This window comes from Penicillium cinerascens (genome assembly GCF_028974065.1).
Source record: "Penicillium cinerascens strain IBT 15544 chromosome Unknown scaffold_4_segment0_segment1, whole genome shotgun sequence".
NCBI lineage: Eukaryota > Fungi > Ascomycota > Eurotiomycetes > Eurotiales > Aspergillaceae > Penicillium > Penicillium cinerascens.
The window spans coordinates 2,197,366-2,216,970 of record NW_026695298.1 but is presented as its reverse complement, the minus strand read 5'-3'; the positions used below and the strand labels follow the sequence as shown (position 1 = coordinate 2,216,970).

The following is a 19,605-nucleotide window of genomic DNA, read 5'->3' as shown; positions in this document are numbered from 1 at the left end:
TGGTGGAAGAACCGCAAATAATCGATGGAAATCCAAGGTAAGCAGTAAGTCAGACATTTCGAGGAATGAGAAAGATGCCAGATGTGTGTGGGCTGACATCGAGGGCAGTCCAAGTCCACACATGTGAGGAAAGCGCGTCTGTCACATTTCTCTTCAATTTAGCAATCGACCCCAGATGGGCAAATGCGTCATGTCATCGCTTTTATTCATAATTAGCAGCGACCACGGATCAGACAACTGAACATAGATACAATGATTCCTATAATTCCAAAGTGACCCAATTACAAAACAACAATGGTATCCTAAACAAAAACAAACCGAGAACAAGAAACATTACCCACTCAAACCGGATTAGGATTGCGACCCTCCTGCACCACAATATCCCTGCGCATCGCAATCGCATTAGGTTGAATATCCCTCACCAACCCAATTGTATCCTCACCCTCACTCTGAGAAGAACTCATCCCCGTTTTCACATGCGCCGAGTAATTGCCTCCCCCCATCTCGATATCCGAGTACATATACTCCCCCCGTTTACGGGGTTCACTGCCGATGGTATGCTGTGCTTCGCGGAGGTTGCCGCGACTCGGTCGCTTCTGCGAGAAGAGTGGCTCGATGTAATAGCGGAAGAGGGGTGCCAGAGCGGGTAGACTGACGATGATCATGCTGAGCCAGAGTTCGAGGAAACTGACGAGGCCGATTCGGTAGAGGCCGAAGACAAAGTCTTTGCTTGTGCTTGGGTCGAGGGTTATGACTAGGCGCCAGATCATTACTGCCACGACGCTGGGAGGTGTTAATTTCCGGCGGGGTCACTGGCGGGAGAAATAACTTACACGAGACCCATTCCGAACATGACGCCAATTGTGAGCTTGTTGCGAAGTGCCATGTGAAGTCGCCAGAGAGCGGGGATGGGTAGCAGAGCGATGGATGTGTCAAGGAAGATGTTTAGGGCGATTGAGGAGATCTCTTGGATCGCCAATGATCGACATCCCCCTCCAGGCACTGGTTTCCACTGCTGGGAGATCGGGTGGCACTGGGTGAGAAAGATGGGTAGAAATGCGATGAAGTATGCGACCACGAGTCCGCTCACCGTCCATACGAGGATGCGAATCGGACGGAATGTGCGAAAGAGACTGGTGTACAGAGCCAGGATCGAGAGTTTGCAGCAGACAGTGCCCGTGAGCCATGTCATGCTAATACCGACGATCATCTAACCGTTGGTTGGTACTGAATAGTTCAAAAAGCGGGTTCAGTTCACCGTACCTTGAATTGGACATTGAGTTGACTCTCCGACAGCTCGTCAGTATGTGCGCCTAGGCCGTTTGCTATGGCCCAGTAATTCAAACCAACCATTACACATGTCGCAATCTCCAATTCAAGTTAGAATGGCAGAATTAAAGGCGGGGAGGTGTAGACGTACATAGGCGACAAACACCAGATAGTCGCTGAGCTGGAGGCTCTTGCGAGTCAAATGGATCGCCCAAATGCGAAGGGCGATCACGGCGGTGGTAATGCCGGTAAACACGGCCATCCATATGGATAACCTGACACCAGCCGGACTGACAGCCATGATGGCGGATGGAGAAGAAACTCCAGCATTCTCAGGTCGCGGCCGCATTGAAATAAGCAAGGCGGCTGATCAGCCGCGGATCCAGTCCTGTGTCCATCAGGCCGTCTGACTAGTGTGGCACAGTGCATATTTCCCAGGAAGGGTTGGACCATGCAACCCCGTCGGGATGTGTGCGATGGTAACTTGGGGGCCGTCGCCGAAGTGGTAACAGTGGTGATCCCCGCTTGCACCGCTCGGGTTTTTCTTTGTGTTCTCTCTTTGTTTGCCCAAACTTAATTGTTCCTAAGGTTAAATCGAACCACGGAACTCGACTCGACTCCGTTCTTTCACCACCTCTCATTCTGTTACACAATGAATCCTCCACTTCCATCATTCACTTCTGTCTGGCGTAATGGGCCCTACGAGGCCATTTCCCCGTCACGGCCCGAGCTGAGCGCGTCCGGCAAGACGGTCATTATTACTGGCGCGGTATGCGGTTTCTACGCTGTCTGACTGCTGATCCATGGGGGCAGAAACAAGTTTTCAATTTGAATGCTCTATTGACGCTCACCAGGGAAGTGGAATCGGTCGCGCGACAGCCGTGGCTTTTGCTCGTGCGGGCGCCGACAAGCTCGTACTGATCGGGCGGAATGAAGCACCCCTCGTCGAAACCCAGAAGTCTCTGGAATGCGGCAGCTCGGTCCACGCGGCGGACGTCACCGATGAAAAGGCCATTGCCGAAATCGCCGCTTCCACGGGAAAGTGGGATGTGATGATCCTAGCCGCAGGTTACGTCGGGAGGCCGGCATCCATTCGCGACTCATCCGTTGACGATTGGTGGAAGAGCTTCGAGGTTGACGATCCCCCTTACCGAATCCCCCAAATTCCTGAACGATACTAACCATGCGCCAGACCAACGTGAAAGGAACGATGATCGCAACCAAGGCCTTCCTCCCGACCGCCAACCCGACACGTGCGGCCGTTGTCGCGCTGACTGCAGCCGTGGTCTTCCCGGCCGCCAGACTTATAAACCTCTCCGCATACATAAGTTCCAAACTTACCCTCATTAAGATGATGGAGTTTTTGGCTGCGGAAAACCCGACGGTCTTCGCAGCCGCCTTGCACCCTGGCATGGTTGACACCAACATCCTTCGCAGCTCGGGCGCCGATCCCAGCAAACTTCCCATGGACTCGGGTGAGCAGCATCCGTCCTGCAGTGGCTATTTTTATGCTAATCGCGCGCATCAGTGGATCTCCCTGCAGAATTCATGGTCTGGCTGACCAGCCCCGAAGCCACCTTCCTGAACGGTCGCTGTGCGTGGGCCAACTGGGACGTCGATGAACTCAAGGCCAAGGCGGATAAAATCGAGTCCGGCCTGTTTTTGACTTCAGGTGTTTATGGCTGGCCCTTTACTTCTGACTAGTTTTTGCATGTGTGAGGTGTCACAACGCGGCGCTACAATAGTCTAGCCTATTTCCAATGCAAGTTTCCATGGTTGAGTATTACCATGAATTCACATGAAATAAACAAAGGACCACTCGAATTTCCAGGCTCGAGATAAACACTACGGTTGAAACTAGAGCCCATGGATGAGGACTAAAACAACAAGCTCGCCCCCACGTCGATCCCGTCAATACAATCCTTCAGAGCGATAAAATTGGTCGCAGGGCAAATTCCGAAATAAAATTTACGTGGTACAATGGGGCCAGAGAGTTTGCAGCAAGGTTACATCGCAGTAGCGCAAAATGATGGCACACACGTTCAGGCCAACGATTTTTTGTTGGTGGATGATAGTAAATCCGCCGAATAAGCAAACAGTTTCTGCAGCCTGCGCTCGGGTGTCGAAGTATAGTTGTTTTTGGTGGAGCGGGCCACCCCGCTTGGTGGACCTTGGACCCACATCCCATCTCCACTACGACCACACTCTACTTGTCCCCTCGAGTTATCCCGCTTACTTCGAGTGTCTCGGAGGGTCTATCTTATCATTGGCGAAAGTAAGAGTCCGAGCTTCACTTCAAAAGATAGTAGATAATAGTGCTTACGGGAGTTGCACTGCCTGGATCAAGTAAGTGCTGACCACCCCCTATGCGGGCCATTCACATCAATGTTCAGGCAGGTATGTCCCGGCAGGATCGTAGAAAGGCGAGTACCCCCGGTAGTAGGGTCCCCATATCAGAGCCAGTCTGGGTCTGAATTAGTCCCGCAATTCGAAAACCAACCGTAAGCGGCCGGGATTCGACGTGAATTGGTCCTTGAGATCTTTCCATACGGAGTCGCCGGTCTCGCCGACGGGGATGCTGAAGCGGTATTTCTGGACCAGTCGCGCTGTTATCAGCCGCATATCGTTCATGGCTAGGGCACGACCAACGCAGCTCGTGTGGCCTGATGCAGTTAGACAGGGTTGCATTAATGGGATCCGTGGGATAGATACTTACCCGTGCCGAACGGTGCGAAGGCAGCCTTGTTCCGTACCATCTCCGGGTATTTGTACCATCTCTCCGGGATAAATTTGCGTGCGTGTTCGAAACAATCCTCTCCTGTTCGGGTTTTATTAGCATCGGTGTTCCCCGGGGATGGGCTTGTCACTTACGGCGTGAAATGACATATCTGGGGGCGACAATTGTCGTCTCGGGTGGAATGTAGACTCCTCCGATCGTAACACCGTCTTTCGTCGTTTTTCGATTTCCCCCAGTGGGCAAAGCGGGGTACAGCCGCAGGGCCTCTGAGATCACGGCGTCGAGATGGGCGCATTGTGCCAGTGCCCGAGAGTCTTCGATTTTGACATCCTTGAGTTCCTGGACAACGCTATCTGCATGGTGTGGAGCCTTTGCTAGTTCGTAGAAAAGCCCGATGAGAACAGCTGCAGTGGGCTCGCTTCCTGCCACGATAGCCAAAATACTGTCTCCTGTCAGCCATGGAAACTGTTCCAGGTCATTTCTAGCATCTTGGAGCAGATAGTGAGCCACATCCAGAACCTTCGAATTGCTCTTGGGAGCCTATATGTCATCAACCGTCAGTAAATTCCTGAATTCCCAATTCAACACAGCCAATATGAGTAGTATACTGACCTTCAATCGATCGATCATTTGTCCCTCGCACCACGACACCATCCGGAACCAGTCGCCCAAAATCCATACTCGGGGGAGGAGCTTGAAAGCAATGTGAACCAGCCAAGGCACCGGGCTCAATGGTCCCAGGAGGGACAATGCGCGTTGTAGAAGGAGAATGATATGGTGCCATTCTTGGCGTGAGAGCATGTTGAAAGTTCGACTGAAAATGAAATCACCCATACGGTCGAATCCAAGCCAGAAGAACATGTCTCTCATGTCGGACACCTTTCCCGCGCTCATGTCTTTGTCGATACAAGTCTCCAGCTGTTCAATGAGGGGAATGATCCGCTCTTGGTAGTTCTCCAAAGCTATTGAAGTTAGTCACTATGTATGCTAGTGGATGGGAAGGGGCTCCTACCTTGAGATGTGAATCCTCTATTCCACTGTCGGCGACGTGCTCCATGGATTTCCTTATCGCGCGCGGTAACCAAGGACATCTTTGGATGGAGCACGTCGTACCACTCTGATTTGACGCAGCTGCCGGAAGGGCCATCGATGGCCATGAATACATCCGGGTGGTAAACTGTAATCTCACTGGGTCCTATTGGCATCTGTTAGAATGTGTGAGGAAATGCTCGAATGAAACTCGTAGTCTTTACCCGTTCGGACAAAATCTCCGTATTGATTGTGAAGCCTCTCCAGAACGAGGTAATTTGTGCGGTGACGGGCTTGCCATGCGTGCCATATCTTGGTGACACGAGCCAATATGGGACCTGGGAACTGCTTGAGACGATGGAAGAAGATGCGATAGATAGTGATGCTTAAGAACATCCCAACTATGTAGCCAGCAATCATCCAATGGGACCTTGCGAGGATTATCGACAGGAATGAGAAGTAGGCAATGTGATATAGGACTATCTGAGGCGCATGGACATGCCACTCTCCGTGGATGAATAAAGTCTGGTGCAGCCCGACGCCCAGGGCCGCCCCAATCATACAATGGATGGCACAGTCCATATCGGAGGGTTGCGAGAAGTGAAGAGTCAATCGTGGCGGGGAAAAGCTCCAGAGCAAAGGAAGTGGGGGAAGTGAGATTTCCCTCACCCCAAAGCGAGGGACAGCGGCTGAGTGAAGAACCAAGCCTTGAAAGGTATAAGAAGTACGTCGTCTCCCAGCTTCAGTACAAGGGTGCAGACAAACACAGCTTGGCAATTCTCTCTTTGCCAATGATGTCGAAGCTTACTCTGGATCCAGCAGATCGTCTTCGATTGGCGCTACTGCCACAGCTCATTTGGCAGTTTACGGAGAGCAACTTTCCTACCTTTGTACTCCCTAATTCTGGCTTCGGGCTACTTGCAGCCTTAGCTGCGCCGATCCTCACCAGTCGTCTGGAACCTCTCCACCCCGTTGACCTGTTGCTCCGGGGCTTACAGGTCGTGCTCTTCAACTGGGCCAATGTCTTCGTGTTCGACCTGGCCAATCAACGCCTACCGGAGTCGATAGTGGAGGACCATCTCAACAAGCCCTGGCGTCCGCTGCCTACGAACCAAATTAGCCCCGAGACCACCCGGAGGTTAATGCTGGGGGCCATTCCTGCCGCTCTCCTCATTAGCGCTATCCTCGGAGTGGGGACGGAGAGCTCCTTCATCCTGATCCTGACTTGGCTGTACAATGATCTGCACGGTGGTGACGAGATCATTCGCGACTTGATAATCGCCTTGGGATATGGACTGTACCTGTCAAGCTCGCTGAAAATTGCCATCGGCCCCCACCATCACATCACGGAACATGGATACCGCTGGATTGCCATGATGAGCGGCATTATTCTGACCACCATGCAAGTGCAAGATCTCAAGGACCAGGCTGGGGATGCCACCCGAGGCCGACAGACCTGGCCTCTCGTATTGGGGGACTCGGTCTCACGGTGGATCATCACGTGGTTCGTGGTCTTTTGGAGCATTGCGTGTTCCGTGTTCTGGAAACTCCCGCTGTGGGGATATGCAGTACCCCTGTGCGCCGGAGGCTTGGTGGTATTCCACGTGGTGAAAAAGCAAAACGACTCGACGGCCTGGAAAATTTGGTGTGTGTGGCAGGTGGTGGTGTATTCCCTTCCCTGTTTGTGCACGGCGTTACAGCGCTAGTTGTCTTTGTTCTGGAATTTGGCGGCGCTGACGCCTCTTCGGTGGATCGCAAATTACCTTTCAAGACAAGCGGGGATCCTGCGACTAGATCCTGCGACTGAGATCCTGCAACTAATAACAGCGGTCGGTCGTATTGCCTTCTGACTTCTTTGATCATTGTAATTTTCTTTGGGAGCCCGTTGCTCGGATATATAGCTCTTTGTAGATCCTCCGAGTAGCAAACGTTTACTGTCTTACTCCCACTCCCGTACATGGGTGTCAACGGTGCGCCGCCATGCGTCGACAGGGTCTTTTCTTCCTGGTTCCCCTGGTCCTTGGCATTCAAGCCTGCCGCTCATGTCGCTGTTTCCCAAATGAGCCCTGTTGGCCCTCGCTGCAGCAGTGGAGCGAATTCAACACAACTCTCGGCGGCAAACTGATTGGAACCGTACCAATCGGCAGCGTCTGTCACACCCAGGGGGGATGCGCAGCCTATGATGCGGCTTCGTGCGCTGATTTGATCTCCGACTGGGCCTTTCCCGTCACTCACTACGAGACATCTTCCTCTCCCATGGCCTCGTGGTTCGCCAACTTCTCTTGCGACCCGTTCCTGGCTCCCAACGCTCCCTGCAACATCGGCTCGGTGCAGTGGTTTGCCGTCAATGTTAGCACTGCTGAAGATGTTCAGAAGACCATACGTTTTACCCGGGATCATAATATCCGCCTCGTGATTCGCAACACCGGACATGACTATTTGGGTAAATCAACTGCTCCTGGTGCAGTAGCTCTATGGACCCATTATCTCAAGGATACCCATTATCTCGAATATACTTCTGCCCACTACAATGGTCCCGCTTTGCGGCTAGGTGCGGGGATTCAGGGTTTCGACGCTATGGCTGCAGCTCATGCACAGAACAAGGTCGTTGTCACAGGAAATTGCGCGAGCGTTGGTATCGCCGGCGGGTACACCCAAGGTGGAGGTCATGGTCAGCTTGCCTCTCGCTTTGGTCTTGCTGCAGATCAAGCTCTCGAGTGGGAAGTGGTGACGGCCGACGGGCAGCTACTCACAGCATCGCCAACCGAAAATGCAGATCTGTACTGGGCCCTCAGCGGCGGTGGCGGTGGTACCTACGCCGTTGTCCTCAGTGTCACGGTCAAGGCACATCCTGAAATGACCACGACGTCTGCAACTCTGGCGTTTGGAGTGACCGGAGTGACCACACAATTCTGGGAAGTCGTGCAAACTTTCGTTGTGGATATCCTGCCCCTCCTCGATGCGGGGGCCGTTGCTATCTGGGCTGTCGTCGGGTCGACCTTCAGCCTAACACCCATTTCCCTACCGGGTGGCCGACATGATCAGCTGCAAAAAGGGCTTGCATCAACCTTGGCTCTGCTGGAGCGATACAACATAAGCTACAGTAGGTCCCCACCACCAAGTTAGTGTGGAGCCACGGACCGTGCCTAGAAGCTTACCGTTATCGCAGCTTACGATATTCAAGAGTTCCCCACTTTCTGGGCTAGCTACGAAGCCATGAATCCCCACAGTAATATCACGGAGGCCCAGATTGGAGGGCGACTTATGCCCCGCTCAACCGTCGAATCCGACCCCACTACACTGATCGCAACGCTCCGGAGCATCGCTGAAGAGGGCGTAGTCGTGTCGGGTGTCTCGCTCAATGTGTCCCGCTCGGCTGTCCCCTGGAACGCAGTCAACCCCGCCTGGCGTGATGCTGCTATCTCCTTCGTGCTCGGAACGTACGTCGTTTCTACCCCTCACTTTTCATTCCACTAAGCTCTAACATTATTGATAAGTACTTACAATTATACGAGCCGCATGGTCGATTTGCAGTGCCAGTCCCTGATGACAGACTCCCTTATACCTCGTCTCGCTGCTCTGAGCCCTGGGGGTGGAGCTTACCTCAACGAGGCCGATTGGAAGCAGCCTGATTGGCAATGGGTGTTCTATGGTGTTCATTATCCCATGTTGGAGCTTGTGAAGCAGAAGTACGACCCGGATCATGTTTTCTACGCTCGCACAGCTGTCGGTAGCGAGTGGTGGGTTCAAGAAGAGGATGGACGATTGTGCCCAGCTCTGTGAGCATTAAAGGTTTTTAAACAGTCCATCTTTCCGTTGTTAACCAAGTATATATTAGCACTTCATACTTAGTGACTTATTTTCTATTACAGACTTCCAAAATTCAGATGCTTGCCCAGCTTGCAGGAAACCTTGCCCAGGTGGTATCATGACGTGGGATATTTTGCTTAAGTAGAGGCTCGTCGATATTTAAATTCCTGAGTTTCCAACATGGAAGTTGACTGTGGAGAAAACACACGGGTTCCACTGGCGAGAACTCAGCATGGACGCGGGCCGGCGCGAAAGTCAAGATTAGGCTGTAGATTATTCTCATCAAACTGATGGGTAACGATGAGCTTTCTGTTTGAAAGTCTTACTGCGCTAGTGACGAAGGAGCCTTAAACCTGATGACTTGATCTCTTTCTCAAAAGGGAATACCATAAGGACTAGAAAGAGAGACCCAGACTACCACGTGGTATTCAGGCGATCAGGGATCAAACTTGATGACTACAGTCAAGGAAGCGCTCTATAGATGGATTGTACAGGGATTTTGAGTCAATTGCCTACGTGGAACTCGGATCTCCGACCAAGCTACCCGCTCCTGGGACGAGTGGGAAAGAACATTATAGCTCGTTCAGGAATAATTCTTTGCTTTCAACATACTGTAAGGACAGGCCTCTTATGGGAATCTTCCCTGGACAGAATTTCAAGTATCTAAACCCCTCGAATAATGTCTGCGGCCCTCTCTGCAACAGCATACACCGTAGCGATCGGGTTTGCATGTGGAATAAGAGGAATCACACTGGCATCCACGACACGCAAATTTGAAGTGCCGTAAACCTTCAAGTCCTGGTCCACCACACCACCATCAGAGTGTGGAAGCATGGCAGTGGTTCCACAGAGGTGATTGGTTGTCAATGCCGAGCCGCGTAACATGTTTTTGATCTCTTCCAGATCAAGAGAACCGGCTAATTCACTCGGTTGGAAGAATGGCTTCAAAGGCTCAGCAGTAGTCAGCTCGTGTAGGGTACGAACATGCCGAGCAAGAATCTCAAGGTCCATTTCATTATTCAGAAAGCCTGCGTCGACTGTAGGCATTGCGTCAAACTCTGCTGACGATATGTGTGTACTGCCACGGGAGAATGGGAAGCTTGAGATTGCACCCAGAAGGGCAAGGCTTGCAGACCTCACTCCCAGGAAAATGAAAGCCGAAGCTTCGTTGGGGCTTTGGATGATGGATCGAATTGCCTTGTCTGACGAACTTTGAGAGTCAGGATGGGCCTCGAATAGCTTATTCTGCTCTCCAGGTTCTATTCTGACAAAGGCTAGTGCTTTGAGTCCTGGCTTGATGTCCTCTAGACTTGACTGCGGGTTTAGAGGAGCTGGGAGGATACTCATCAGATGATTTTGGAGATTTTCTCCAACTCCAGGTTGGTCAATCACAACGGGGATGCCCAGTTCGGTCAATCGCTCTTTATTGCCGATGCCGGACAGCTCCAGCAACTTGGGGGTATGGAAGGCACCGGCTGCCATGATTACCTCTTTGGCCGCTTTGATGGTTGTGGCCTGACCATTATATGTGACCTCCGCCCCAGTGGCGGTCACGTTCTCCCCTTGCGAATTGAACAAAATCCGGTGCACCGTCGCCTCGGTTATGATGGTCACATTTGGACGAGCTGCTGCGGTCGTACCGTATTCGTTATCTGCGCTGCTGCGTAGGCCAGTGTCTGGGTCAATGGTGGCAGAATAGGCACGGGTGCCAATTGTCTTCTGTTCTGCCAGAATATCGGTATTGAGGTCGTAGCCCTGAGCCTTGAATGCGTCATTCCATGCTTGGAGTAGTGGGGTCGCGGCCTTGTCTGTCGAGGCGGGATATGTTACTTGGATGTTACGGCCATCCAATTTGTGCTGAGCTTTATTATTCGCATGAGTGACGCCATCTGGATAAGTCACAGTGTAGCTCTTCTGGAGATACGGTCGGAAAGATTCCCAATCCCACTTTGAGTTTCCGAGTTTTGCCCAGGCATCTATACCAGCCGGGGACGGTGGAGCGTAGGCCAGTCCGTTGATTGCAGAAGATCCACCCAGGACCTTTCCAGCTGAGTGATCCTGGCCGCGATTGTTAAGGCCAGCCTGGAAGGGGAGCTTGTCAATTCCTCTCATTTAAAATCATTGTGACCAGAACCGACCTGTGGAACAATCTTAAACCCCCAGTCCAAGTCCGAGCCACTCAAGTTGGGCCATGTGTCTGGGTTTTGGACCTGAGGGTCTTTGCTGCGATCGGGGCCGCTTTCCAGTACGACAACGTTTAAAGCCGAATTTTCAGACAAGCGACAGGCAACCACAAGCCCGGCAGTCCCACCGCCGATGATGAGATAGTCTGCAGTGAGAGGGAGTGTCTTGGGATCCATGGCGTTCGAAGTCGAAGGAGTGAGAAGGAAGCGGGGTTGAGAGGTTTCACGCCAAATAAGAAAGACGTCAGTCAGCCTGGCTATCACGCACATCTGCTAGGACCAACAAGTTAGTGCTTATTGCAGCTTGATGAGACTCTCTGCCAGGTAGATTCTTTCCTACCAGGGTTGGAAACTGTCAAAGAAGGAATCTCTCAACGAAAATGTCCTTGATGCCTTGGTTCATCATGATTGCATTTAGGGAATACTTGAGGGTTGCTAGATAAGAATCCAGACGTTACGGGTACCTCGGGCATGTCTAGGTAGAATTTGAACGAATCTTTCCAGATAAAAGTTTTCTGATAATCAATAATTTAACTAGGCCAAGGTCGAGGTTTCTCGGGAACCAAGTCAATCCCATAAAGTCTGTTATTTGTTAGTCTCCGCTATCACGCTTTGTGAATTTTTCTTGGGACTTAACAAGTGTTAAATTCCTGCCAAGTCAAATGAACAATAGGGATAACCATCTTAAGCCAATCGAGCATGGAAAGTACTCTAATATACCTTGCCGTCCGCTAAAACAAAACATAGACAGTCCGTGCTCGAGCTTCGCCAAGTTCTCCGCATGCGGGTCTCTGTGCGGGGATCTGCCCGTGTTGTGGTTCATCCGTGTTTCTCACCGACTCCTCCCCGAAAACACCCTTCAGAGCATTAATTCCCGTGGAAACGGCGACGACTGTATCACAATGTCTACAGACGATGCCGAGAGAGCTCGGGCAACGGAGCAGACCCCTCTCCTTCGTGAGGCTGACCCGGCTTCCGTGGGCCCATCCGATGGTCACGAACCGGAGGAAGCTAGCACCAAAGAGCTGATTATCACCCTATCAAGCATCGGGCTAGGAGTCTTCCTTGCCGCTCTTGGTATGACAATGTGGCCGATGATAATGGAATGCCAGCTTACCAAACCTCACTGCAGATTCAACGATTGTCGCGACGCTGTCAGCACCGATCTCCTCCTCATTTAACTCGTTCTCGCTGCTATCATGGCTGGCCAGTTCCTACCTCATTTCAAATGCCGCTTGTCAACCTCTCAGCGGCAGATTGACCGATATATACTCACGCCGTTGGGGTTTGGTGTTTTCCAACGTCGTCTTCGCCATCGGTAACTTGATCTGCGGCTTGGCGAACACGCAATGGACTATTATCTTGGGTCGCGTGGTGGCGGGCGTTGGTGGAGGTGGCCTCACTGCAATTTCGACTTTTGTGACCTCTGACCTTGTCCCTCTTCGGAAGAGAGGTATCTGGCAGGGCTTTGGTAACATCGCCTTTGGGGCTGGAATGGGCCTCGGCGGGCTCTTCGGCGGGTGGATTAACGATACCATCGGATGGCGCTGGGCCTTTCTGATTCAGATTCCCTTCCTGGTGATCTCGACCTTCCTTGTTCTGTGGAAGGTGAAAATCCCAGTGAAAGAAAGCGACGAGGCTCGGATCAAGCGTGTTGATTTCCTCGGTGCCATCACTCTGGTCCTCACTCTGGTCACACTACTGCTTGGACTGAACGCGGGCGGAAACCAAGTGCCATGGACACACCCAATCGTTCTAACATCATTGCCTCTCTCTGCAGTATTCCTCGGGATGTTCATTTACGTCGAAGCCCGGGTTGCGTGTGAGCCCGTCATCCCCGTGAAGCTTTTGCTCGACCGGACTGTCGCTGCGGCCTGTTTGACGAATTGGTTCACCACCATGGCAACATTTGGCCTCCTTTTCTACCTGCCACTCTACTTCCAGGTGCAAGGACTTTCAACCACCGCTGCCGGTGTGCGGTTGATTCCCCAGGCGATCGGTACATCAATCGGATCCGTCGGTAGCGGTTTCATCATGCGAGCCAGCGGTCGCTACAAGATCCTAAATTACGCGGTCATGGCTCTGCAGGTGCTAGCAGTCGGGCTCATCTCTACATTGAACCTGACGACCCCGGCATGGCTGCCCTTCCTCTATTTTTTCTTGGCAGGAATTGCCTATGGCAGCATGCTCACCGTGACACTGGTTGCCTTGATCTCGGCTGTGGACCATCAACACCATGCAGTGGTGACGTCGGCTTCCTATGCTTTCCGTAGCACCGGAAGCACCATCGGTATCACGATTGCCTCAACGGTGTTCCAGAATACTTTGAAGAATGGACTGTGGTCCCGCTTCGGTGGACGCAAGCATGCCGCGGAGATTATCTCTCGACTCCGGGACAGCTTGGATGAAATCCGGAGCATTCCCGAAGACTGGAAGTCGGGAGTGCTGGATGTCTACATGGTTTCTCTGCGCGGGGTCTTTTTGACCCTGCTGGGACTGACTGCCCTAGGGGCACTGACCAGTATTGCGATGCGCGAGCACAAGCTGCACAACAACCTGTCTCGACGGTGACGTGAGGGTATATGACTGGAGTGTATACAGATAGTTGAATTTAGAACATTGATAGAATAAAGCGCTAATGTCCGCTTGACCGCCACGGGCCGTGCCAATCACACCGATGTACGGCTGCACGTCTTTACCGCCTCTAACCGCATCGTCTGAAGGGTCTTCCTCGACCCTCTCATTGGTCTTGACTGCAACAGCCTGCACATCCTGGCACATCTCGACAGAATCTTCTGTCAGGATCCTGCAGCTAGCTTCCGCAGCTCCTAACGCGCCCAACGGCACGGAAGTGGCGAGACGGGGCGACGGCCCACCAACCACGAGATCAAGTCGAATCAAGTCTCCGAACAACGCAGACAGCTTCACCGCTCAGAACGACAAAGACGTTACACAGACAAAAATCCCTGAAACGCCACGACTATTTCCTGATCAAGCCCTTGACCGGGTTCACAGTCCCCGCTTCGGTCGCCTGATCTTCAACTGACTCGCTGCCGCCGGATAAGCACTTAAGGCGCTGTCTCAATTCGCCTACTTGCGGACTCACATCTCTTCGATCTATTCTTCCTCCTATCCGCCTTTCTCGAACCGACTTCTTGATCCTTCTTCCACTTGCAATAAAATTATTGGCACAGTCGGTGCGCTCATTCACCCCGCCCGCTCTGGTATGGCAGTTGGCTTTCAGTCCGATACAATAGCGACCACACGGAGGAATCGAAGTACGAAGGGGGCGTGGTCCAGTGAGATGGAGGTGGACAGTGACAGCGACGAGACGGTGGTTACAAACGAAGAAGGCTGTCAGGCACGCTCGGATAGATCGACGCGCGATGCGACACCACCCCGCCAGCGACGGCGACGACTGCTCCTGTCGACCGACAGCGCCTTCGCCGACACTGTACTCCCTTCCCTTGTCCAGAACCCATATCTCGAACTGCGTCTGATCACCGACGAACCTTCGGCTCTGCTGGCGGGCACGAACAAAATCCCGCACTACATGGACACGGTGGACAGTACAACGTTCGATAAGAAGACGGGGGCACGGAAATGGCTCAAGGCGAAAACGGCCGAGCTCTGCGAGTGGGCCGATATGCTGCTGGTTGCACCCATTGACGCGGGCGCTTTGGGGTCGATGTTGGCGGGGTTGACCAACACTTTGACCTTGGCGCTGCTGCGCGGCTGGGTCTCTCTGAAGCCCGTCATTCTGATTCCGGGGATGACTGTGTCCGAGTGGGATCACCCACTAACCACTCGTCAACTTGACGAAATCAACCGGTTTTGGCCGTGCATCCGCATCGTGCAACCCGTGCTCTGGAGGTCTAATGGGCCCGAAGATTTGACACCGCTGCCATGGGACGGACTGGACGATTTACACAAATCGCTCGAAACGGGTTTGGATTTACCTCACTGGGATGCATCCATGACCAAAGGCTCCTGGGTGACCGGCGATGCAAATGCCGCCAAGACCTCAAAACGAACCCTCTCATCCGCAAGAGCGTCAAGCAGTGCCACCGCCGAGGCGCTCCGACATCTTCAAACGCACTGGCCCAATGCAGAGACTAAAGCTTGCTCTCTGCCTCTCGAGATATGGCTGAACGTTTTCGAGGACCAGCTGGGGGACTGGGAAATTGCTAAGGCTGTGGGCATTCCGGCCAACATCGCCGTCCCACAGGAGTGGCAGAGCCATCTGCTTAAAATGTCCACACCGGCCTCTTTGGAATATACGATATTGCGTGGCTCCTTTGCCGCCATTAAGAAGCGCATCGACGCCCTGCCTCGATGGAAGCCACTGTCAGATCTTGCATGCCATCTTATTGTGAAGTTCTCTCGCACCGATATCCTCTCCTATCTCACTGAAAATCACCTCGATCTTCTCTGGACAACGTCCCGTCTTACAAACATTCCCTACCGTGCATCTGCGATCTACGGAAACCCTACGGTCTTGACCTGGTGGCGTGACGCCCCGGCTCTACCGAATAAAGAATACATGGCCGATGCCATGGACGGCGCCTCCCGTGCCGGTTTCCTCCACGTGTTGGATTGGTGGCTACACTCCGGCCTTCCTCTCAGATACAGCGAACGCGCACTCGAATCCGCCAGTGCCGAGGGCCGAGTTGCCGTCCTTGACTGGTGGAAAGCAGCATCCGCCAAAGCCCCCTTCCTCAAACCTCTTCCACTCAAGGTGGGCAAGTCTGTTCTGCTGGCAGCGCAGTCTGGCCGCGCCTCGTCTCTAGCATGGTGGGACGCATCAGGTATCCCGTACAGCCACGCTGAGAGTGTTGCGCGGATCGCCAGCACACATGGTCACGTCCATGTCCTCGACTTCTGGTATCGGCTAAAAGGGCCGAAGATGATCTTCGACAACCAGGTCCTAGTTGGCCCAACCAAAAACGGTCACGACCACGTCTTACAGTGGTGGAAAGACTGCGGTCTCCGAGTCGAGTTCAAAACCTGCGACATCGAAGAAGCACTTGAAGACGCCGTCTCAGGAGCTGACGGCCGCGTCCGCCGCTGGTGGGAACGCAACGGCCTAAACCTGGGTGTCGGCACACGGGAGTGGATGAAGACCAAGGTTCTCTGAACAAAGCATATAATATTGGGCTTTCGGGGTTTCGATTCTGCCTTTGGAAGCATATTGTTGGGGCGTGTTTCTCGTTTTGTTATTTTGCTGTTACTCACGACACCACATGATGACCTATAATACCCATTTGACCATTCCAAAACACTGTCAATTACGTTGCTCTCGGCTTTGATGCCGATGGATATACATATTTCTATTGCATGTATCTACCTTCCTATGCAGATATTGGAATCATCCCCACTTCTCCAGTCGAACTTGTTTGATCTCTGCTCCCTTTATAATGCTCTTGATTTTTGCGAATTCTTTGAAGCCTTCGGTCTCGGCGAAGCCGAAGTGGTCTTCCGTTTTGTTCCACCCGCTGAAAAGGACGAATTCCTCATCGTCGCCTTCTTTATCGATTCGCCATCCTCCACTGTAAGTGAAAGGGGCAATGTGGGCGCCGAGATTGGGTGCGTCGTTCTTGAAAGCATTATCGAACTCGGCCTTCTGAGCGGCTTCCACAAAATACCTGCTCACGGCGATGACAGGTGCATCGAGGGGAATGGAAGATGTAGAAGGCTGCACGAGATCAGTTGAGCCCTCTCCCGACCAGGGGATCAAGGTATGACCTAGAAATTAACTAACATCAGTCTCCACGTGGAACATCCACTCTACATCAACATCATCCTTGAGCTCCGTGAGCAACTTCTGGTTCGTCTCAGACTTGATCCACTCGCCGTTGTGCTCTGCGATAGTTTTCCATCCACCAAAGATGTAGAAGTAATTCGAGTGCTCAATCTGGCGGGCAAAGTGGACGGGATAACCAGACCATTCGGATTGGGCCTTTTGAGCCCGTTGCAGCAACGTCTTCGTACTAGACGAAGCTTCCTGGGTTTTGAGGCGGAGTAATGCGATTTCGGTAACGGCCATCGTTGTAGGTACAAGGTGAATTTGATATGGACGTTTATAGCCTGAAACGCCAATCTGAGTTGCCGTTGAATGTGAGCTAAGGTCCATGAAACGGGGGCGGGGTTGTTAACAAGGTTTACGGCCCGCGGGACGGATCGACCCGGGACTCTCCGGTATCTTCCAGGCCTGGGCTCAACAAGTGTTGACACCGCCCTATTAGTTGTTTCTTCTACACTTCCCTGCAGTAAAACCCATTGCATTGTCGACACAAGTTTCGCGGCGATTGTCACATCACCATGGAGAAGCTACCGCCAGAGATCATACAATTCGTTACTGGCCTTCTGGACCAGCATCCACCCAGTTTTCGTGCTTTCGCCTGTGTGAACTGGGGCTGCTATTATGCCGCACCAACCTATCTATTCCACACTCTACACTTCAAGGAGCAAGAGAAGAAAGATGTCATTGACTTGGCCGAGAAGTACTCACAGCAATTGAAACAAACCTCTGCCTTTCAACACGTCCGTTTTGTGAGTATTGAGGACAACCTGGATTCAGAAATGTCGAAAAAGAGCGCGCTGTCCCAGCAATATCAATTTCGGGTAGCAACAGACATTCAGCCTCTCCCATAAGCTTCCAATATGTCTTCTTGATCTCTGTATCAACACCACCCACACTGCAGACTCCACATGGGGCACTTTCGCCCACGAAACTTCGATGGCTCTCCGATCGCCGGGGGTAGGCTGAATAGTTCCCCTTATCTCCACAGTATTGCATATACCTGCAGGCATAGAATCAGCACCAACCAGAAAGTCGATATGGCTGGCAACGAGTTAGCAATGCGCGTGGTTGCTGAGCTGGCCCCGAATCTCAAAGAGGTGATTGATAACCATGGCACATCCCTGGCATGCCTGTTTGCACATTTACCCTGGCCGGAATAGACCGAGAGCATGATTCACTAGTCTTGCTAGAATCCCTTTCACTAGCGCGCCATCAGGGTGGTCGGGTGCTTAGCACTCCAGTCGAAAACTGGTCTAGGCAGCATACATTGGCACCAACAAATCAGACGATGTGTTTGGCGCACAGTCCTAATACAACACGCCAGAGTCATTTCCTGATACAGCAAGACGCTTAATATGATGAACAGTGAATCTTATACGGAAGCCCTGAGACACTTAGCCGCAAGTGAAACCCACAATTGATTTTCTTTGGCCGGACTGAAGCGCTAACCGAGGGGTCCAAATATTCCCTTATTTTGACTCCGAAAATAGTTCTTCTCTTCCTCATATATCCTTCTGTATCTTTTACGCCTCCCTTTCTGGATGATCCCTTCTATTTTTAAAGGAGAGGGGTTTTAGCTCACCTTGGGTGACTGAATTACTGCGAATTATTTCTAGCAGTTTGTCTGCCAAGTCTTGGAAGCAAAGAGGAATTGTTTATGTATGACAGATGATGAATGAGTATTATGTTCCTTCTCCTTATTTTGTACAGACCGCAGAATACAAATCATTTCACGTAGAATTCCAATATGTACGGAGTTGGCTCAGTGGTTGGTTGACTAAAGCCAAGTGTAAAGTTAGTCGGCGAATCTCTGATGCATAGGGACGTGATTCTATGGGCGCCTAATCACCGCTCTACGCCCCGGTTTAGCTTCCCGCCAAAAGCTAGCATAGAAGTGGAATTTCGCGATACTCGCTTTAGCTGGGGACTAAATCCCAGAGCCCCCATCTCGCGCAAGCGCCAAAAAGAAAGCCACAAGAGCGTTATTGGTCGCCTTGATCGCTTTCCTGCCCCCTGGAAGTTTGAGAATCTAAAATTGGGTACCTATCTATTTTTAGCGCCCCGCAGTAATTTCAGAGTCCTTGATATGTTACAAGATAATATTCTTCAAAACTTCCCAAACATCTGGCTTTGCCCACACCAGGCATAAATCGTCTTGCGTTTTCAGTCAAGATGCTCATATTCCATTTATGCGTATCCTTTTTGTGTCTCACATTAGCACGCTCGCACCCGCTCAGCTCCGTTGCAAACGAACTTCGCGACCTTGCGACCCAGAAATCCGTCGTAATGAGCACCGGTATTGCGACAGTCATCAAGGATTTCCGAGACGGCATCATTGCCACCGTGGAGCGCCGAAGCCTCACTGAGACTGCCTCCGAACTCGACAGAGCCTTAGAAGAACTCATGTGGAGTATGTATTATTTTGATGGAATGAATCCCGACTTTAGTAAGTACAACTACCAGCCTGGACTTGTTGCCATTGCTTATGTTTGAAAAAAGGTGATCCCGAAACTGATCGTACCGCAAAACGCCGGGTTGCTCAAAGTTTGCAGACTGCAAAAGACCACATTGATCTTGCTCGCGACCAGATCCGGCATTGGGCAGCCTAAATATATCTTCACTCGTTATTTGACACACTATCTCCTTGAGGCGAAGTATTCTCGGAAGTGTCCTATGATCTTTCGCAAACCAATCAGCACCAAACATATGAGGGCAAAGAACCCAAATGATCTCACGGCTTAGGACATAGAAGAGACCGAGGTGGTAACGACTCG

The 19,605-nt window shown here is 51.9% G+C and overlaps 11 protein-coding genes across 11 annotated transcripts; 7 read left to right on the top strand and 4 right to left on the bottom strand.

The window, feature by feature from the left end:
• Window positions 1-341: 341 nt before the first annotated feature.
• On the bottom strand, window positions 342-1,570 carry N7498_009938 (uncharacterized protein; the record flags this gene model as incomplete). Its single annotated transcript, XM_058456994.1, has 4 exons — window positions 342-783; window positions 834-1,210; window positions 1,264-1,368; window positions 1,421-1,570. The coding sequence occupies 4 exons, from the start codon at window positions 1,568-1,570 to the stop codon at window positions 342-344; spliced, it is 1,074 nt and encodes a 357-aa protein (XP_058303893.1).
• A 310-nt stretch (window positions 1,571-1,880) lies between these two features.
• On the top strand, window positions 1,881-2,973 carry N7498_009937 (SDR family NAD(P)-dependent oxidoreductase; the record flags this gene model as incomplete). The annotated part of the gene is made up of 4 exons (XM_058456993.1): window positions 1,881-2,038; window positions 2,124-2,402; window positions 2,462-2,744; window positions 2,798-2,973. The coding sequence occupies exons 1-4, from the start codon at window positions 1,922-1,924 to the stop codon at window positions 2,971-2,973; spliced, it is 855 nt and encodes a 284-aa protein (XP_058303892.1). The 5' UTR covers window positions 1,881-1,921.
• Window positions 2,974-3,651: 678 nt separating this feature from the next.
• Window positions 3,652-5,617, bottom strand: N7498_009936 (cytochrome P450; the record flags this gene model as incomplete). Its single annotated transcript, XM_058456992.1, has 7 exons — window positions 3,652-3,733; window positions 3,770-3,932; window positions 3,986-4,087; window positions 4,141-4,546; window positions 4,619-4,968; window positions 5,019-5,201; window positions 5,260-5,617. 7 exons carry the CDS (start codon window positions 5,615-5,617, stop codon window positions 3,652-3,654), a joined length of 1,644 nt encoding a protein of 547 aa, XP_058303891.1.
• Window positions 5,618-5,829: 212 nt separating this feature from the next.
• N7498_009935 (UbiA family prenyltransferase) lies at window positions 5,830-6,842 on the top strand (the record flags this gene model as incomplete). The annotated part of the gene is made up of 2 exons (XM_058456991.1): window positions 5,830-6,539; window positions 6,605-6,842. The coding sequence occupies 2 exons, from the start codon at window positions 5,830-5,832 to the stop codon at window positions 6,840-6,842; spliced, it is 948 nt and encodes a 315-aa protein (XP_058303890.1).
• A 173-nt stretch (window positions 6,843-7,015) lies between these two features.
• N7498_009934 (FAD-binding oxidoreductase) lies at window positions 7,016-8,818 on the top strand (the record flags this gene model as incomplete). The annotated part of the gene is made up of 3 exons (XM_058456990.1): window positions 7,016-8,138; window positions 8,205-8,475; window positions 8,533-8,818. 3 exons carry the CDS (start codon window positions 7,016-7,018, stop codon window positions 8,816-8,818), a joined length of 1,680 nt encoding a protein of 559 aa, XP_058303889.1.
• A 690-nt stretch (window positions 8,819-9,508) lies between these two features.
• N7498_009933 (GMC family oxidoreductase) lies at window positions 9,509-11,205 on the bottom strand (the record flags this gene model as incomplete). The annotated part of the gene is made up of 2 exons (XM_058456989.1): window positions 9,509-10,927; window positions 10,984-11,205. 2 exons carry the CDS (start codon window positions 11,203-11,205, stop codon window positions 9,509-9,511), a joined length of 1,641 nt encoding a protein of 546 aa, XP_058303888.1.
• Window positions 11,206-11,930: 725 nt separating this feature from the next.
• N7498_009932 (uncharacterized protein) lies at window positions 11,931-13,599 on the top strand (the record flags this gene model as incomplete). The annotated part of the gene is made up of 2 exons (XM_058456988.1): window positions 11,931-12,105; window positions 12,161-13,599. The coding sequence occupies 2 exons, from the start codon at window positions 11,931-11,933 to the stop codon at window positions 13,597-13,599; spliced, it is 1,614 nt and encodes a 537-aa protein (XP_058303887.1).
• A 733-nt stretch (window positions 13,600-14,332) lies between these two features.
• Window positions 14,333-16,165, top strand: N7498_009931 (uncharacterized protein; the record flags this gene model as incomplete). The annotated part of the gene is made up of 1 exon (XM_058456987.1): window positions 14,333-16,165. The coding sequence occupies one exon, from the start codon at window positions 14,333-14,335 to the stop codon at window positions 16,163-16,165; it is 1,833 nt and encodes a 610-aa protein (XP_058303886.1).
• A 231-nt stretch (window positions 16,166-16,396) lies between these two features.
• On the bottom strand, window positions 16,397-17,074 carry N7498_009930 (uncharacterized protein; the record flags this gene model as incomplete). Its single annotated transcript, XM_058456986.1, has 2 exons — window positions 16,397-16,723; window positions 16,790-17,074. The coding sequence occupies 2 exons, from the start codon at window positions 17,072-17,074 to the stop codon at window positions 16,397-16,399; spliced, it is 612 nt and encodes a 203-aa protein (XP_058303885.1).
• Window positions 17,075-17,349: 275 nt separating this feature from the next.
• On the top strand, window positions 17,350-17,682 carry N7498_009929 (uncharacterized protein; the record flags this gene model as incomplete). Its single annotated transcript, XM_058456985.1, has 1 exon — window positions 17,350-17,682. One exon carries the CDS (start codon window positions 17,350-17,352, stop codon window positions 17,680-17,682), a length of 333 nt encoding a protein of 110 aa, XP_058303884.1.
• Window positions 17,683-19,003: 1,321 nt separating this feature from the next.
• Window positions 19,004-19,440, top strand: N7498_009928 (uncharacterized protein; the record flags this gene model as incomplete). Its single annotated transcript, XM_058456984.1, has 2 exons — window positions 19,004-19,277; window positions 19,331-19,440. 2 exons carry the CDS (start codon window positions 19,004-19,006, stop codon window positions 19,438-19,440), a joined length of 384 nt encoding a protein of 127 aa, XP_058303883.1.
• Window positions 19,441-19,605: the final 165 nt, after the last annotated feature.